A 19,257-nucleotide genomic window follows, 5' to 3' on the forward strand; every position below is an offset into this window, starting at 1 on the left:
ATGAATGGAGCTGCAATTGCGACTGACTGGTTGGAGCTGCAATTCGTCGATTCAGCCAGCCTTGTGCGGTGGAGTTGAGGTTCACAAACCTCAACCAACAACAGTGTCTCGCACACGGTGCATGCAAGCATTAAAATTCAATTAGCGCCGAGCCGTGGGGTCCACGCAAGCGGGAGTCTGCACCGCACCGTACAATGTTAGTTGCTGCTGCTGGTGCTGTAATTGTAAAGCGCGCCGTGAACTGGTAAAACACCATTCCAGCCCAGAAGGAAGTGGTGTTGTGTTGGCGCAAAGTTCGCTACTTTTTATAGGAATCTCGAAATAGTTCTGATCAAAGTAATCGCTTTGATCGCATCCATAGAAACACACCGTTGCAGAAAGTAACAGAGATTCACAAGGCCGCTGCGATGCGATTGAAGCGAAAAGACAATAATCGGATACGCCGAGGTCTGCAGGGTACCCTGGCCTGGATTTTCCCATAACGTATCGCTTGGCGTTAGGTTCCATTAAAGCCCGCCACACACTGCGAACGTAAATGTCATCACTCCACACGTCACTTGTAATACAAACACAAAATTCATCATAAAACTATTTTCATTCTCGCACCAAAAATTCAATGTCTGGTGAACTTGCAAATATAAACACCAATAATCTGTCAAAACACAAAACAAACCCAAAACATTTCGCCCCAAACAAGTATGCGAACCTTGGTTGTGATTTTTGTGAACTTTGCCGTCGGTGTGAAGTGCCCCATAGGAATTCATATAAGACAAAGCGGTTTTAACGCGTTGCACGCTACGAAATTTACGTTCCGAAATTTACGTCAGCGGTGTGTGGAGGGCTTAAGTGATTACTGATGCCGATAAGGCTTCGCGCTGGAGCATGGACCGTATCTCTGTACCTGGGAACGTTAAATTTCAACTATTTGGTTCGGCGGCACCTATCAACTAGCGCACCTCTGAGAAATCTGCTTCCTGGGTGGGTGTTCCTGACCTGTCAAATGGCGTCCCAAAAGGAGTTGCATACCGGTGTAGGGCCCGTTATCTAGGCGTCCTAATGATTCGAGCTCAACCATTACGGTGCCAATTAACTGCCGTACCCAGTGCTCCGTGGCATGAACTATGCCGTGGTTCTTGAGATCCACGTTCGACACCAGCGATGAAGATTTACCCGGAGTAGTCACCGGGAGCCCGTTAAATGATTGCGCACCCCGGCATCGCACCCTCACATCTGGCGGGAAATCTTTCTTTGCAAATTGTACAGACTTCAGACTGGCGACCTACATTTCGACATTAAAGAGCATCCCCGTCCCGTCGGGCATCGCTCGTCGGAGTAGCGAGACTCATTATTATCGCCCCTGCCTTGGCCCGCCCGTGAGGAACTCGTCACAGTCACAGGCAGCAGCAGCAGCCTCCACGCAATCTGCTCCTGTTGCTGTCGTCGGCCGTGTTTGTTGATGAAACGGTGCTTTGAAGTGCGAACGAACGATGGCACTTCTGGATGGCACCTGTCTCCCGGGCCCGCTGCCTGTCGACTTCACTCTACCTAGCCTGCCTGCGCCGCCCGGGGCCAGACACAGACACTCGCATACCGGTCGTTCGGAGATGACGGACTGTCTGGCTCGGGTTCTCGGGCTACCGGAGCCAATTCTGGCCAAACACTCCAGCAAGTGGAGCGCGTGGAGGCGATAACAAAGAAGGCAGAACGCACACCACACCAGCGCGCGTCGAGTGCTCTTGTTGGCGCGCAACTATTATCTTTGGGGCAGGTCGCTGGACCGTAGTTCTGGATTTCGGCACACGGGGGCCCACCACTCGATGTCTGGCCTCGATTGTCTCGAGGGTCTGGCCGACGGGATTTGGAACTGCCCAATGCCAATCCGGATCGATCGGACGAGTGGAGTGGACTTGGATCGAGTGGCGTTCCACTTCGACGACAGATGGCGCCACCCCGGCTTTCCCTTGGACCCGGAACCAACGGATTACAGATTTGCCCCTTTCGGTGAGCGCGCCGCCGCCGGCCAAAAATGTGCCGCCATTTAGGAACTGCCAGCTTCTCGGACTTCACCCGCCCGCAAGTCCCACCAAGTGAAGATGATCAAGTTTTTAGTTAGCTTCCAACCCAATTAGTGTAATTTTAATTAAATTTGGTCGCCCGATCGATTTTTTCGTCGTTCCAGGGCTCGCCAAAGCCCAGCACCTCCTCTCGACAACGACAACGAAGAGCACCAGCCTCTGGCCGCACAGTTCTCCGGGCCTCCGCAATTAGTGCCCTGAGTAGCCTAAGTGTTGGACAAAGTTTACCGCTTCGTCGGACCACCGGCAGAGCAGAGAGAGTTTCGTGGCGTTTTCGAGTAGTTCGAGCGTTTGCTAGCTAGTTAGCGGGGTCGGGGCGACACAAAATTAGATTTGGCTCTTTCGCTTACGTTCGCGAATTGGCTGCAGCAGATTTGTGGTGGAAATTCCAAGACCAGCGCCCACGGTGACCACGGGGATCTTTGAAGTGCGACGGACCTGTCGCAGATGATGGGCATCGTGCTACTGTGGAAATCGACGCAGTTCGATTGATTTCCTACAGCTTCTGCATCAAGAGCCTGGGCTTGGAGTTGGCTGAGCCTGGCTCAGGTTTAACACCGGTCTTCTGAGGATAACGTTCGCCATGTTTTGCACCCTCCGGATCTTCCCGTATCCAAATCTACTCCAGATGGAGACAGGTAGCGTTTGATGAAGGTAAAACACTGAATGTTCACGCCACTGCGCTCCACTGGCAGTGATCGATTTTCTGTGTGCCCAGACCCAGAGTATACACGGAAGAAAATTGATTGCCCACCCCGTAGTTTGGCCCCCGGGGGCTTTGTGTGTGCACACCTTCATTTGCATATCTGTCCACCGGATGACAAGAGCCGGATCCGTCCGCTTCCGTATCACGATTAATCTCAGTCATCGGGCCGGCCTCCTGACCGACGCCACCTATCCCAATATTTGTATTTCATCACTTTCAACGACGGGCCGGCGGGTCGGGACGACTATAAAATCACCCGACAAGCCTCTCCAGTCCAGTTCAAGTGAAGCGGACTTCCCTGAACCCGACGCCACACACAGAGAGAAAGAAGGAACCCTGGGCAAGGAACTTATCGAGTGGAGTATCGAGATATCGAGGTATGGGACGGCGTACCGGACATCGGCTATCGGCTGCGCTGCTAGGCTGGGCGCTGCTCTTGTGGGGCGGTTCGGAGCGTGGAGTTGAAGGCCAGTTCCAGAATGTGCCGAACCAGTGCACGGTCCAGGTCGGTGGGGACCTGATGAAACAGCTCGGCCGGATGACGGAGGGCCGCCAGCTGACGTGTGACAACACCTGGACGACTCTGCTGCTGACGTTTCACGAGACGCGCAAGAACCTGACCGGGTGTCTGGAGCGTGAGCAGCGCAACGCTAACGATGAGCCTTCGACCACCTTCTGCCAGACGCTGCTGGACGATGCGAAGCGACAGGCGCAGCAAGAGCGGGCCAAGCTGTCGGCCGACGCGGACCGCAACGCGCAGGCGGTCCAGCTCGACCTGAACAAGGTGCGCGACGACGCCCGCAAGGTACAGGCCGAGCTGGACGTGGTGAAGCGCGCACAGCGCGAATACTGCCTGGAGCTGGTCGTGACCAACATCGGCATCGGCGACGCGAAGCAGGCACACAAGTACCACACGCTGTACACGCAGGGCCAACCGGCGGACCGGACGGCGTACGAGGAGATGGTCCAGTTCGTGTACCGGAAGGTCGAGTACCAGAACGTGCGGGTCGGCTACATGCTCGACTTTGCGCGCCAGCTGAACGATGCGAACATGCGGCTGCTGATCTACGAGCGACTGCACGAGCAGATGCTCAAGCGACCGAACATCGCTGAGCAGGAGGGCCTGGCGGTGGTCCTGGCGTTCGATGCGCTCGACGCGACCACCGATGCACCGGCGCTCACGGCGCAGCTGCAGGCGCTCTACATGAAGGCGTTCGACCCGGTAATCAAGCGCTGGAAGCAGCAGCTCACGGTCGGTGAGTGGCGTGCGGTCGCCCTGTTCGGCCAGGCGTACCCGGCGTACTTCAAGCGCATCCAGACCCAGCTCATGACCGTCGACGCCAACGTGTGGAAGACGATGGACTTCCCCAAGTTCCTGCTCACAATCAACACCATACCGAGCTCGGACATCCGGCTCGAGTCGTTCCGGTTGGTGTTCGAGCAGGTGAAGCGCTACAACAAGGACAACCCGGACACGCACCTGAAGGCGCTCGCCCGCGAGACGGAGGTCTTCGAGCGCTTCATCGAGCGCAAGAAGCTCGGCCAGGACGCGCAGGACCGCCTGACGAAGGTGAAGGAAATGTTCAAGGGCTTCGGGCAGAACAAGGACTACGAGCACTACCTGAAGGAGGCCCGCAACGCCAAGGGCCGCAGGCGTTAAGCCGCCAGCCGCCATACACACAGACCCCGCAACCGTTAAGCAAAAGCGACCAATAAAGCGATCTGCAACTACAGCAAAGAAACCCGGAGAGTCCCCACGAGTTCGCTCTATCGTTGCTCACGTGGCGGTGAGTGGCGTCGAGAGCAACGGCGGGTCGGTGGCGCAGACGTTCCCACGTTTCGAAAATACCAAAACCGAAAACCCCTTCGTCGGTTCGATCCGGAGAGAGTGTGACGACGGTGTGCCGGTTAACGGGTTGCCTACTGTTCAGGCGCCACCGACCCATCTGGCTTCCTGATGCCAAAATCGGTGGTGATGGCGAAGATGCTAGTCTAGGCGCCGAGGTTGACGTAGCGAGCAGATTGGCGAGCACAATCAATGGTTGCTGCTGACCGGCTGCCGATTCATGAAGCTCTCCGGCACCCTTCTTTGGCGCCACATACCCCCCGCACCCCTCCCTTCCGGCTCTCTCTCTCGCTGGTGCTGGAGGGCTGCGGTAATTTATTGCCATTTGAAATTAATTTATGTCATCGGTGATATTACTTCGCTCGCTCGCCGCACGCCGCCCAGCACGCACACACTCTGAGAAAGCGATTTTGTCTTCCGGTGCTCCGCTTTCGCTTCATGGTCCCATGGCAAAGTGGAAGTCGGACGCACGGAATCGTAACGGACGCGAATTGGTGTCGTACCGGAAATTGGTTCGCTCGCTCGAGGGAACGCTTCTGGAATCGTGTCCGAGTGGAGTCTACTCCCCCGTTCGCTGAGGGTGGGCCGGGGGTCGGGCCAGGAATCGATAATCGCCCATTAAACTTTAAGCACCGAGGCGGTGGCGGCGGCAGCGACGGTGTCCTACTCCTCCGACTCCTCGAGACAGGCAAAGTTGCGGAAGTGGCAAATGGCAAAAAACTAATAAATCTCCCACATCCGGCTCGGCAGCAGGTCCCAGGTAGCCGGAGCCGGTCCGGGGCACGCCGTCGTGCCCCGGAAGTTTTTGGAGCCCACGTCTTCGGAGACGCGCTCATCTTCCGTGGCCCGTGCAGTGGCAGTGGCATTGATTGCCTTTTAACATATTGAGCGTCATCGTTCATTCGGGACATTACGTGCTCTTCCTGCTCCTGCTGCTCCTGCTCCTTCTTCTTCGGCAGAGAAAGAGAAGGGAGGAGGGCACTCGGGGTTCTGCCAAGGCCGAATGGCCGATTTGTGGCCGACCAGAGATTCAATCAAGGATTCGAGGGCGTTCGGAGGGCTTCAGCAGTGGGCACCGTTTCTCCGATAAGTTTTCCAACAAGAGCGCTCTGGGTCGGGGAGTGAATCGCTTAAGTATCGGCCCGATTTTTTGGGGCGCGAATACGAACCTGAGCTACTGGAAGTGTTCGGCACTTCAGCAACGGACGGGAGCAACGTTGTCCAGAACCTTTCGAATGTTTGTACGAGTACGTGCAGCCCATTTCGCGTTTTTCTTGAGTGGTGTTTTGGAGGGAGTTTGATCTAATTGGTCCAAATCCATGTCCTATGTACATCTCATTGGTTCAAGTCCATATCTTAGCGGCGTATGATACGACACTGGGATTCTAACGGTTCGGCGTAACCTCAGCTATCGACACTAATGTTAACCTTTGGACGCTGGATAGGGACCCTCGTTGTACTGTAGAACAACATTTTCGCAGCTTTCCAGCTGGATCTGGCTGAAGACTTGGCTAGTAGATGGTGCCGAGGATCTCCACTCCACAGATTGCAGATTGGATTGCTCGACTTTCCGACTCTAGCTATAGTAGATGTCATAGCTGAGTTCCAGCCTAAAGTGAACCCTCGAGTCCTGATTCCGTAAGACATATCGATTAAATTTCGATATGATTACTGTGAACGAAACGTTTCAAATCAATGTTTCTTGTCCGGTCCAAAAGTCCAGTCCAGAACCGCTCGGCAAAAAGCCTCCTTCAAGCCACTTTTCGGGGGACTGGGCCATTTTTTCCCACCTCGACAAAACTCGACACACAATAGGTCGGACGAACGATGCCGTAGGTTTCCGGCTTCCCATGCTGGCTGGCACTCAACATACTGCTGAATGGCTGGATCCCTGGCCCACCCCTATGGTGCCCCGCGCAACACACGCAAATATTGCAATCCCGTGTACGTCCTGACCTCGGCCGTTCAGACCGTTCGGCCCCAAACCCCGCGGGACATAAGCGTAAGATGGTGTGGCACTCCTTTGGCAATGGATGGGCCACACTGGCTGGGTCACACCACTGCCACTGCCACTGCCTCGGACTGCTCTTGTAGCGCACGTGCCACCTTTTTTTTTTCCTTTGCTGTTTCTGTACCCCTGTCCCAACGACCGTATCTTCGACCCGGGATATGAGTTCACATTGCACATTCGGTGGGGGGTGGGGTGAGGGGGCGGAGGTTGAGGGGAGGCTAGTCTGAGGGCGACCAGAGAGAGAGAGGGGGAGGGGGAGGGGGGGTTCGGAGAGTGTAGCGGGACGATCGATACACCAAAAAGCATTAAAAATGGCGAATCGCGTTCGCCGCGATGTACACGATGTACCGGACTCTTTATACCCGTGTTTGTGTGTGTGTGTGTGTGCTCCATAAGTGTCCTGTTCCTGGGTGGGCCATCGCCAGCCAGAGGAAGGGGGAGGTGGGTGGTTCGCGGACTGCCGGCGTAAAATTTACCACAACAACATTTAATCAATGTACAATCAATGCTGTAGAGCGCAGAGCACACTACAGCGTGCAGCACTTTCACCACGCAACCCCCTCCCCCACCGTCCCGTCCCTCTGGGGGGCGTCACTCCCACACTTCCTTCCGCTCGCACGATTTCACGCCCCGGAGGCACATTATCACCAGCAGCAACACCATCCTCATCGTCGCCTCGGCCTTCCGTGCTGTGTGCATTTCGCGGAAGATTGCACACACAACGAGGAAATGTGATTTTCATCTCGCCCGTGCGAGAGAGAGAGAGCGCACGCGAAAGAACGATGCCGGTCGGATGGATACGCCATTTTTTTTTTAGCGCATTTCTTTGTTTTGCCTCCGCGCTCTGTGGTGGCTGCTCTCGAACAACCCTTTCACTGCTCCCAGCGTGGGGCCCCTTTTCATTCCGCGAGCGCCTGCAAGTTAGGCAACGGGCAACGCACGCCAGCAACGACGGGGATAACAGCGGGTTGGGATAAAAGCTGCTTTTACGATGCGCACACACGTACGCTCAATTACGTACGTCACCCACCCCCTCCCGCTATTGCTATCGATGAACGCGGGGGTGGTGGGAGGTAGTGTGGTGGGTCACATCAGCGCCCGCTATCGGAAGCGAGCGCGCGATGAGCGAGCGTAATGGATTCGCTGCTGGAACGCGCCAACGATGTCCGACCGGCGGGCGGGCGGGCGGGCAGAAAAGCGTCTTCCGGAGCTGAGGCGGTCCGCGGCGATATTATCCGCGACACGACCTACCCCCGGCAGACCGAAGATGAGCGGGGCAGCAGATTCCTTTTGTAATGTCCTTTCGACGTGAACAAACGACATGACTCAAGCCACCCTCGGGAACGGATTAGGCAGTAGGCGAGGTGCGGTGCTGAAGGACACCAAAACCAGCACCAATCCACGAAGAAGGGACCAAACGTCTATTGTACTAAAAAAAGGGTGCAAGGAGAAAGAGCATCGTCAGACGTGTCGGAAGAGTAGTGTGGCGGGGGCACGTAAGGGCACATACTTACGCTAAATAGCGCGCCCAGGCGCAACCCTGCCGTGGTCCAGTGGTACTCCAGTGTGTGTGGTGTGGAAATAATGACGTTATAAAATTATGACATGCAAATGATTCACACGACACGGCGCGTGTGTGCCGTTCGAAAGGATGTCGACAGGCTGTGGCTGCATAGAACAAACCGGACATCGGCGCTGTGTTTTAGTACAAAATTTAGTACAAGCATGCCCCGCTGGCGGGCGGGCTGGAGGTCAGGTGGGTGGCTGGGCACGGAGAACTGAGTGTAACATAAGCTCCCGGAGTTCCACAAAGTCCCGGAGTTCACCAGCAACCGGACGTAACATGGTGGGAGCGCCCGTGGTAACCCGAAACCCACAACCACCGTAAAGTGCGGATGACAGGGGACAGGACGGGGACGGCACCTTGTAGGAGGTGGGGAGGTTGGGAAAAGTGTCGCCACGCGAACCGGCCACCACCGGGGCCGGCCGACGGTACTGTGAGCACCGTGAGCACGTTATTATAATGTTATTTAATTCAATTACTCGCAGTGGGTCAGCCTCTCCACCCCCCCTTTCACACCACCAGGGACCACCGGCTGCCGCTCTATACCACCCCCCACTGGTCGGTATTATTCGTCGGTAGTTTTCGTGGTTTTTATTGGACTCCGGGACATGCTGTGCCTTAATTTGTCCCGTGGGACCATTGTACGTCGCGCAGCTGTGCCCCGGAACCGTAGCGGGAACCGTGGCTTGGGCGGACCACAGAGCGTATGCGGAGGAGAGCCGGGAGTAAGAGGGAGGGAGAGGGAGATATCAACTGGCTATTGTTTTGAACTTCGGCGCGAAAACGGGTACGGCCACAGACAAGGCCAGCAAGCACACCACACCGTCACCGAAAAACCCAGTGGCATGGTACGGTCGAACTTTTAGAACACTTTTAGAACAATACATTGTTTCGCCGGGTACCCAGTGTTGGGTGGCTCCTACTGCTACTACTCCTCCAATAATTACGAAAACCCCTGGCCTCAATGTTGTCTGTGCAACTCAAATCGATCGACCCAACTTTCGGACTCGGAGTGTCTGACGTTCTGAAGGATGAATCCCATAGAACCCCTCTCAGCACAATCACAGCATTTGTTGCGGGTTAGAACACCACAAAAAATGAAACACACCACGGAAAGACAGCGTGCGGGTGAGCGAAAAAGGACGCCGACTGCAAAAACCCTTATTATCGAAAGCCAGCGCGCCCGAATGGCGGATGCAGGAATGTAAAACTTATTTAGGTCAACCGGATTTGGTCACGTTCAGCGCGACGGACGAACGGACGAGCGGGCCGGCGCTGAGGCGGGTAAAAACTTCTCTTCGACACGAGGCGCCACTTGTCGTCTGGTGGAGTGGCTCCCTCTGGTGTCGGCAGCCTGCCCGGTTGCCTGCCATTACACACGCGCCGCCACTCACGTTACCCCCGCCCGCGGCTCGTGGCGGTAATCTATCTATCGTGTAGCCGTGCGCACCCTCTTCGTGTGAGCTTCGCCCAGCCTCGATCTTTCTTTCTGGTCCTTTCTGGTCCTATTTTGCCGCTGTTTTTTTTTTGCCACCACTTTTCACCGTCCACCGTGTTCAGCCCTTCGCCGTGGCAGCAGCAGACGAAATAACGGCACTTAACGCGCTCGATGTGTGCAGGCCTCATTTAGCCACGAGCCACAATCTAAACGATGTAAACGGGTCGGGCGCCTGCAACGCCTGTTCGCTGGGCCCACGTTCCCGTGCGTACATCTGGGTGTGCGTCGATGGGCAAAAGGGACACTGTTGACAAGTTGGTGCTTTTTTGCTCCTTCTCTCTCTCTCTCGCTGTGGGTCCGTCCGTCCAGCCTACCTGGGCGCACATTGTTGAGGCCGAAGCGGACTGCAAAACTTTACTCCATTATCACCGACAACGCCCTCCGGGGGCCGGGGTTTGCATTTTTTGCTCCCTTGCTCGAACGTGGTGAAGAGATCGGGCACCGTTTTTAATGCGCTGGTCCCAATTACCGAGCATCAGTTAATACCGCTGTGGTTGGGATGTCGCCTGCAGTCGCGACCTTTCCGATCCTTATGTGTGTCTCTGTGCCATCATCCTTTTTTGTTTCGAGTGTAACGAGAAGGTGGAGCTCGATCCTAATCCAAAACAGCCAGCCCAAATTATGGGTCCAACCTACGCACGCCTCGCATTCGAGCAGATGCGGGGGCAGCTTTAAACGACCAGAGTCCGATCCGATCCGGGAAGATATCGGCAATAAATGTCCAATCGAAACAGTCCAATCGACGAGCGGCCGATGGTCGAGAGCCGGCCGGTCACTTGAGACACCGCGCTGCTGCTGCTGCTGCTGCTGCTGCTGGGAGCTGAATCCGTCAAACGGCAGGGCGGTATCGATTAGCGTCGAATTTCGTAGCCCCATCCTCCTTCTCAGTAGCCTTCTGCGGTGTGGTGCCCGCGCGCTGTGAGTGGTTACGGGCCAATTACGGGCAGCGGTGATCCGTCCGAACCGCGCTCGTTTCGCTCGGACGGCCACGATCATAATTCTATTAGCCACCGAGCCCGGGAGGCCATCTTCGGCGCACGGCACGGTTCTGGCCGCGACCCCGAGCTAAAACCAAATTGAATCATTGTGATTTTGATGGAGCTAATTCTGTCTCTCGCTCGCTTACGCGGCCCGGTCCGGTCGGTGGTGCTCCGCGATGATCCGATCCGGAACCGTTCGATGATGGTGCTATCGGAGAGCGGAGATGACGTATGAATGGCACGCCAACAAACAACGTACGCCCTTTCGTGGCTGACTCATGCAAAACTCACCGTGGGGCAGCCTCTCCGTGTATAATTAGTGTTGAATAACATAAATTGTCCACCGCTCCGATCTGCCGGGCTCCAGCGCTCTCGAGATCCACAGAAGCCGCGTGTGTCACCGGCACCGGGTGACAGGCCGGAGCGCGTGCCATCGTGCGGTCGGTACGGTCCGAGATTCGACACTCGCCCGGGGCCTTTGTTTCGAACGGACGGACGCGAATGTATGCGTGTCGGACGAGTCGGCCTTAAGTCGAACCGGACCCGGCGCGCTACCCACACTCTGCCGTACACACGCTTTGTTTACCATTTTGACAGCAGCAGCAGCGACCTCGTGCTCTCGGGCACCGATGACGAATTGGCCGACCATGGCCGCGTGTTGTGGTTTGCTCGGAAGCAGCGATATGTTTACTGCCAGTGGCAGACTCGGCCGCGCCACTCTGCCGACTTTCAGCGGTGGCTGGCCGTCCGTGTGCGAGGTGAGCCTCTCGGTGGCGAACGACGACGGCAGAGGGCCATAATTGTATTATTTGTTTTCGCCCAACAAAGGCCAAACGGACGGAACACGAGAAGCACGGTGCAAACGGCGTGCCCGGCAGTCAGTTCGCAGTGCGCTCTCGTTGTCGTGGCAGCACAACAGTAACCATTCCGTATCGGCCGACACCGACGGCCGCCAATGGTTGGCCAGATCATCATCGTTGCCGGTGTCACTATGGGAAAAAGGCGGTCATAAATCAATTTCAAAATTTGAGGTTTCAGTCATATTAGCCTAAAATAGATAAGTTATCTATGACAAATCCGAATTTTCTGCCTTCCGTGTAGCGCAGATTCCGAGAATTCATCTGTCAAAGTCGAAAGAGTGATAAAAATGGCTCCTTAAAACCAACTTTTATCAGCTACTTTAACACGCGATCGCTAGCACAGTTCTGCAGCGGTAATGTTCCTATCATTCGAAAAGTAATTAATACTTCTGTCATATGAAATAATCAAACGTTTACGTTTTGCATTGCTTAAAGTTTCGATAATTTTTAACTATTTCCAGCAAATTTTGCATCCGCTCCGATCGGTTTTTTTATGAAAACACCTTCTGGTGCATAAGGAGGCGCCTGGTCTTTTGTAGCCTATGAAACATATTTGTCTTATGCCTTTTCTCTTCTTTTAATAAACTAAGTGTTATCAGTGATCACAAAACAATGAAGTATGCGTTGCCCTATTGGTAGTGCAACGCCTAACCAGATGAGTGATGTTAATAATCTTGAAAATGATTTTACCCCACAACCTTCTACATTCTATTTCACCTCTTCGTTGTTAGTTGAGGTTTGTGCAGAGTTTGTTAAGCATTTCATATAAAATAATTTTTAACAACTTCGGGCAGGTATCAGAAAGAAGCTCTTCAAGGTAACATTTGCCATCGATTATTTTCAGATCCTTAGCGTGCGAGTACTGTTCTTAATTAAAGATTTAATAGACAGGCTTAGGAATATCTTAATATCCACTAGCTGTCAGAAAGTAGTTTGTGCCGCAAAATTGTAGACACATATTGTAGAATATTAAAATGTTTACTTCTTTATTAGGTTTTTTTATCATGGAGGAAAACATTAATGACGATATTGCAATTGATCATGTATTTAACCAAGAAGATAATATCGATTTAAGTGGATGAAGAAATGCACTAATAAATATTCTATCAAACGTTTAAATAATAGTTCATGGGTTGCAAACTTTATTTGGTAATAATTACTTGTTTCAAAATTACAACAAACGCAAACGGGTATAGCTCCTATAGCATTTCATAACCTTTTTTACACTCATAAGCCATTCGATTTGTAGCAGAAATTCGATATTTGCTTTTATTCGATATTTGATATAGAGCTTTAATTTTTTTGGTGTAATGCAGATTGCATACTTAAGGCGTTTATAAACCTTAAAATAACGAAAAAGCTTATTTGTTATACTTGAACGCGTGAATTCAACCAAAACACATGCAAAGGAAACAAAAACGTTGAAAAACGTCCACAGATTCTTCCTAAAAACAAATATGTCCGCCTTTCCCATACAAATTCCCCACTGTGGCGGGGCCGACCCGTTGCGGGACCGGATCTACCGGAGTCCCTGCGACCGACAAGAGCACATCGGAACCGATGGGGGCGAGGACCCCGGACCAGACCAGGGCAGTGGAGAAGAATTTATCAACATCAAATCACGCATCGCATATGCTAAGGACTTGCAGACCATACTTGGGGGGCCCATCATGGGAAGCCACAGAGCGATGACACTGTGGGGCCGGGTCCGAGAAACCTCTGCCACCGATCCCAGCACGAGAATTGGAGCCGGACGACATCGGACCACCACCGCCCGACCCGGTTATCAGAAAAGCCAAACTTCGGCGTAGAATTGGCACATGATAAACCGCACTCGTGTTCCGTGTGCGAACGAAATGAGGTTAGCTCGATCCACACACGCGCCGAGACAGGGAAGAACTAAACGCTGTTGGATTGAATGGATATTTATTACGGGGTAAACGATGTCTACTGTCGGACTGCGAAGGTGGTCAGAAGATGACAGCGTCTAATGACGGCGCGATCCGTACGCGAGTGAAGGATGCACCATAAGGACGTTCGCTCTCACGTTCGTTTTTTTTTTCTTTTCTATGTTGCAGCTGAGCCAGGACATAGGGTACGTGCTGTACTCGGCCCTCGGCTCGTTCTACATCCCGAGCTGCATCATGGTGTTCGTCTACATACGGATCTACTTCGCGGCAAAGGCTCGGGCCCGGCGCGGCATCCGCAAGAAGCCACTCAAACCACCGAGCGAACAGGTAGGTGTTGGGCCATGCCCCCCACACACTCAGCTCACAGGGACCTCACCTCTCTCCACGACAGGATACGAGTTTCACACGCAACGCCGGCACCGTCCCGATGCCATCACTTCCCAGTGCCTCTAGCAATAACAATCAGTCGGCACAGCAGCAGCAGCAGCAGCTCCTGGCGCCCGGCAGCAACGGGGGCGTCACGCAGCAACAGATAGCGACGATAGAGCCGCCGCCGCGCACCTCCCCGTCGATGCCACCGATCCCGGTGGTGACGTGCGACTTCGCCTCGGACATGTCGACGAGCGAGGCGGCGACGGCCGAGCAGGACAACCACCACGGGCAGCCGCCGGACAAGGACACGCTCAAGGTGGCGGTGCCGGGCGCGGGCCAGCCCCCGTCCCCAGGGGCCGGGGCAGGCCGACCGGGTTCGGACGGGGTGTCACCGGTGACGATCGCCGGCCGGAACCGTGCCCTGTCGGTCGGGATCGACACCGACATGGTGAGCGAGTTCGACCCGTCCAGCTCCGACTCGGGCGTCATCAGCCGGTGTGCGGTGGTGAAGCCGCTCAAGTTTCGCCTCTGCCAACCGATCTTTGGCAAGGGCAAGTCGAAGAGCCGCCAGGCGAAGGGCGCCGCCACTAGTCCGGGCGGTGGCCGTGGGACCAACTGCACCCAGCCAATGCTGGCCGCTGCTGGTGAAGCGGGAGGCACCGGTGGTGGCGATGGTTGTGCAGGTCAGCACGCAGCCATCTCGCAGATGATCGCTAGCAAGCAGCAGCAGCAGCAGCAACAGCAGCAGCAGCAACACGATAGTGGCTGCAGTGAGCTGGAACCGGCCCTACCGAAGCCGAAACCGCGCGACCCGGAGAAGGAGAAGCGGCGGATCGCGCGAAAGAAGGAGAAGCGGGCCACGCTCATCCTGGGGCTGATCATGGGCAGCTTCATCGCCTGCTGGCTGCCGTTCTTCTTCCTCTACATCCTGGTGCCGATATGCCCCGACTGCCACATACCGGACAGTGCGTTCTCGCTCGCCTTCTGGCTCGGGTACATGAACTCCGCGCTCAACCCGGCCATCTACACCATCTTCAACAAGGACTTCCGGCGGGCCTTCCGGCGCATCCTGTTCAAGTGATGTTTGGCGTACGTGTGCTGCTATCGCTGCGTCTCCCGTAGCATCGAGAAGGCTACGGAGCGGGCCATTGGCGGCGCACAGCTCGGTGGCGGCTATCGGGGCGGCTACCTCAGGTGATAGTGAGCGATCGCCAAAGCCATCGCCATCGCCGCCCGCAGCGCGTCACTTCCGTCGTCGCCGACGACGACGACGACGGAGACGACGCCAACGACTAGGCTCGCAACGTTCGTGCGCCTGCAAGGTAGGCAGCACGCATCGCATCGGCCGGTCACCGGTGCGCAGGAACTGCGCATGCGGCTGGGGAGATCGAAGCAGCCAACTAGCCAACTAGCTGAACTTACCCACCAGAAGGGGGCCCATCAGAAAAGGGGCGCTCGGCGCTTGGGAGCAACGGGATCGACTGTGGATTGGGAACTAGTACGGGGCGTCCCGGGCACCCGGGGACGCCCGTTCCGTTCCGTTCGAGATTTCGCCCACAAACGCAATCATGTAGACAAAAGAGACAAATTATATATACACACCTATATACACATATACGAGGTCATATATAGAGCAAAAGCATATTCACACGCAGTACTGCTAAGCGTAGTAGCGCATAGGTAACTAATTCAACGTACTAACGTAGGCTCTACACACCACCATGCCCACCCACGTACACTAACACGAACCTAGACCGGGTGGCGGGCAGGGCTGGCTGGACTGGACTCCGGACTCTCCGGAGGAGTGGACGTCCTTTCCAAGCCATAGTTTAGGTTTGTTGATTCAAAACTTCTCGGTGTACTTTTGCCCTCACGGGGGGGGCAGGGCTCCTGGTTTGGGGCCCTTTGGCCCTTTCTAGGACACGTGTGTAGTGGTGGTGGCACCAATTAGCTAGTTTGCTCCCTCCGTCAGAACTACTACTCGAAGCAGGTGATGCAGGTGGTACCAAAAACTGAAAGCGCCCTCCAGCGCTGTTGGCTGTTTTGCTGTGTCCACACCTGGTTCGGCAACGGTTGCGTATGTTTTAAGAGTTGTAAAAATTGATATATAATCGTTGGTAAATACCGGTAACAGAGGCGAACCCGCTCTCGCGTGCTCGCAACGGCTCGAACCTCCCCTGTACATAGCATTGGGGACGCACGGGAACGAGGGCGGGTTCGCCGCGGGGTGTCCGATAGTTCGGTAACGGGTGGGGTGTGGGAAGGGAAGGGGAGCCTAGGGGGGCAGGAGCTAGAGTAAGAATCGAGTAATCGAGGAACAGCTGATAGCGTACGTCTTCTCGATAGCTCGACCGCAGCCTACGCAAGGCAAAGCTCTCAAGTTTTCTCTCGTGTTTTCCGTTGGTTGCTGTGCCAGCCTCCGTTTCCCTTTCGCACGATTCGCAAACAAGCGGTGTGCGCGTGTGTGCGCACACACATACACATATATGTAACGGGGAAAGTACACTCGCCGCCACCGGTCGGTCACAACTATATTCCTACTCGGCGCAAGAGGAGGGGCATCATGTTATGCTGTGTCCCTGCACCACCCCGTGTCTCGTCGAACGCTACGATAGGCGGAGAGCGGAGGCGTTGGGGTTGTGGGTGGCATGGTAGATCCAAGCAATAAAAGAATACTTACTAATCATAAGTAGTACAGTACGGTAGGTAAAAATGCTATTTTAAGTCTTTTTTCCACACGGAGAGAACGAAAGAATACGAAGCGCACTCCTGGGGAGCTGGGGCTCTGGAACCTGTAAATACACCGAAACCGCAGCAGCGTGCAGCGTGTAAAACGAAAACTCTACTCCACACCAAAAAAAAAAAAAAAAAACAGGGCATGAAAGGAGGGCATACCAACAAACAGAGTGCCCCCCAGAGAGGACGGTGTTAGCACAATTAGCGAAATCAAAACACTAAAGTGGGGAAGTAGTCCTAACCTTTAGCAGGCAGGCAGTGGAAGCAAATAATATGAACAACTAAACAGCAGTGGAAATCAAACCAAAAAGAAAGAAAAAACAAAACACAACACAACATGTACATAACACGTACAGGACGTGGGTGGTAGCATAAAAGCAACGCGAACGACATACGAAAAACCCGAACTCGGTACGGTACTCTACTCGAAATGTATTACTTTTTAAATCGTCAATCACCCGTCGCGTGGCTGCTACTGAAAACGGCACAGCGGGCGGGGAGAGTACAATCTGCATGATAATAAACTAGCACACCAGGATCGGTAGCGAAGCACTGAAAGGTGACAGGGAAAGAGCGAAATAGGAAGAGAGAGAGAGAGAACGAGAAATAGAAAGGCGAAAGCACAACCAAGGGAACGGGATCAGGATCAAAGAAGGTTCCGGATCAAGGATCAATTGTTTAAGCGATTTTTAATTTTTAAACATATTCTAATGAATGTTGAACCAAAACGAAACCAAAAACACAAAAACCTAAACCTAACAAGCTCTTAATTGAACTGGAGAAAAAAAAACAAAACAAAAAACTAGAACAAGAAAGAAAAAAAAAGAGGGGCGATAAAGTACGTTTACGTCGGGACGTTTAATAATTAGCGGTAACGTAACAGAGAGATTGTAGACCAGCAAATAAGAACAAAGAAACAACAGCAAAAAAACACACACACAACACCCCATCCCCGTTAGCGTCGCGTAGCATAGCATAATGAGTCACCAGTCACACCAGTCACCACCAACCAGTTGCAGAAGGTGAAAGAATAAATAGTAAAAAAAAACAAACCGGCCGACGGGAAGCATCGGGATCGGAACCCGAAAACCCCCACCCGGCAACATACAGTGGTGGTGGTGGCGTTGCAAACTTAAACAAACTTACAGAAACCCAAATAGTTAATCCATTAACGAGGAAACGGGCAAACCCAACCAACCAACCAACCAACACCCAAAAAAAAAAAAAAAACATTGTAACCTGTGTCGCGCGTCGCACCCGGCCAAACTGGCTTTGGCCGCACGGGCACACACCAAATGAAAGCAACCAAGTGAAATTAGATGTTCTTTCGGTACGGACAGGTGCTGTGCTAATCAGTGCTGTACCAAATTTTAGAACATTCTCTCTCGATATATGTAGTTAAGATGATATATAGATATATATATATATACATATATATATATAACTCTCTAATAATATAGCGTCTGCACCACCACTTTATTGAACCGTTCGCTCTGCAACAGTGTGTGTGCGTGTCTGTGTGGAAGGATTAAATGGGAAAGAATGCAAACATGGAAGTACGAGCCGTTTCCGAGTGAATCAGGACGAGTGTACGCGAGCGAGAGAGCAGAGCAAGCATTATTAATGGCATGAGAAACAAATATTGATTTTAAAGTCGACCGGCCGTTGTCCGGCAGCAATCGAGAAGACGCGGGCCGACGAACTAAACTAATGGGGGAAAACAAAAAAAACATAAACGGTCCGACGGAGCGAACGGGCGGTGTGTGGTGCGAGCTGGGCTCGCGAGCGAAAAGAGAGCAAGCAAACAAAAAAAACGTGTTAAATAAGATTGGTAATTATTCTAAAAACGATTCTTACAATTCACAACCACAACCTAGATAAAACAACATTTAAATGTGAACCTGAGCTCAGCGCGCAGGACGACCGAGCGGGAGCGGGAGCGGGAGCGGGAGCGGAAGGAGGGATGGATAGCGGTAGCGGGGGGGGATTGAGCGATCGGTGAGCGACGAGCCAAACAAAAAAAACCATTAGCATTATTAGTGTCTATTTAAAACGTTGGATAAACTACAACAAACAAACAAACAAAACTTTTAAAAAGTAACGGACAAGCAAAAGAAGAAGAAGAAAAAAAAAAGAAGCGAACGGAGGGCATGAAATGGAAGGGAGAAGAAACCACCACACAGAACACTAATATTAACTAACTAACGTTTTATGTCACTGTATGTGCGTGTGTGTGTGTGTGCGTGTGTCTGTGTGTGTGTGCCGCCCCCCCACCTCCCCCTCAAACACACACACACGCGCACGTTTGCATCTCGGCCAAGGTGTAATCCTTTTTCGGCCGTTCCTGTTATGAGCCGCGCAAGGAAGTTGGGAAACAATCAACACACGGTAGTAGCGAAATTTGTGTCACCAAAGTTTTTGTTGACTTTGCCGGTGCCGGAAGAAGCAGGGAAACCCGTAGGAGGAGAAGGGGGTAGAAGGGTGAAGGGGGAAGGATGTTGTAGATAAGTGCGCGAAATACTTTGCTGAGCAGAAAACACTCCACAATCACATTCACTCTCCCACGGGCCAATGTCATCAACGAAGTCGAGACCAAACCAATATTCGACGAGCGAGCGAGTGTCTATGTTTGTGAATGCAAACAGGGTGGGGGTAAAGAGGTGGGGGGGGGGGGGAGGAGGTTCAGAGGAAGAGACCAT

At 53.5% G+C, this 19,257-nt stretch overlaps 2 protein-coding genes across 2 annotated transcripts in view; both read left to right on the plus strand.

Annotated features, from left to right (window-relative positions):
• The window catches only part of LOC131214045 (alpha-2Db adrenergic receptor), a 77,353-nt gene extending 62,450 nt beyond the window's left edge, over positions 1 to 14,903 (plus strand). The window contains exons 2-3 of the mRNA XM_058208390.1: positions 13,619 to 13,777; positions 13,842 to 14,903. Coding sequence (XP_058064373.1) covers positions 13,619 to 13,777; positions 13,842 to 14,903 — 1,221 coding nt within the window. The remainder of the gene's footprint in view (positions 1 to 13,618; positions 13,778 to 13,841) is intronic.
• Positions 3,083 to 4,510, plus strand: LOC131214046 (uncharacterized). Its single transcript, XM_058208391.1, has one exon. The coding sequence runs from the start codon at positions 3,161 to 3,163 to the stop codon at positions 4,439 to 4,441; it is 1,281 nt and encodes a 426-aa protein (XP_058064374.1). The 5' UTR covers positions 3,083 to 3,160; the 3' UTR covers positions 4,442 to 4,510.
• Positions 14,904 to 19,257: the final 4,354 nt, after the last annotated feature.

This window comes from Anopheles bellator, chromosome X (genome assembly GCF_943735745.2).
Source record: "Anopheles bellator chromosome X, idAnoBellAS_SP24_06.2, whole genome shotgun sequence".
Lineage (NCBI taxonomy): Eukaryota > Metazoa > Arthropoda > Insecta > Diptera > Culicidae > Anopheles > Anopheles bellator.

Excerpts from the sequence above, each read along its gene's own strand:
- LOC131214046 (XM_058208391.1), top strand. The coding sequence starts at position 3,161 with ATGGGACGGCGTACCGGACATCGGCTATCGGCTGCGCTGCTAGGCTGG.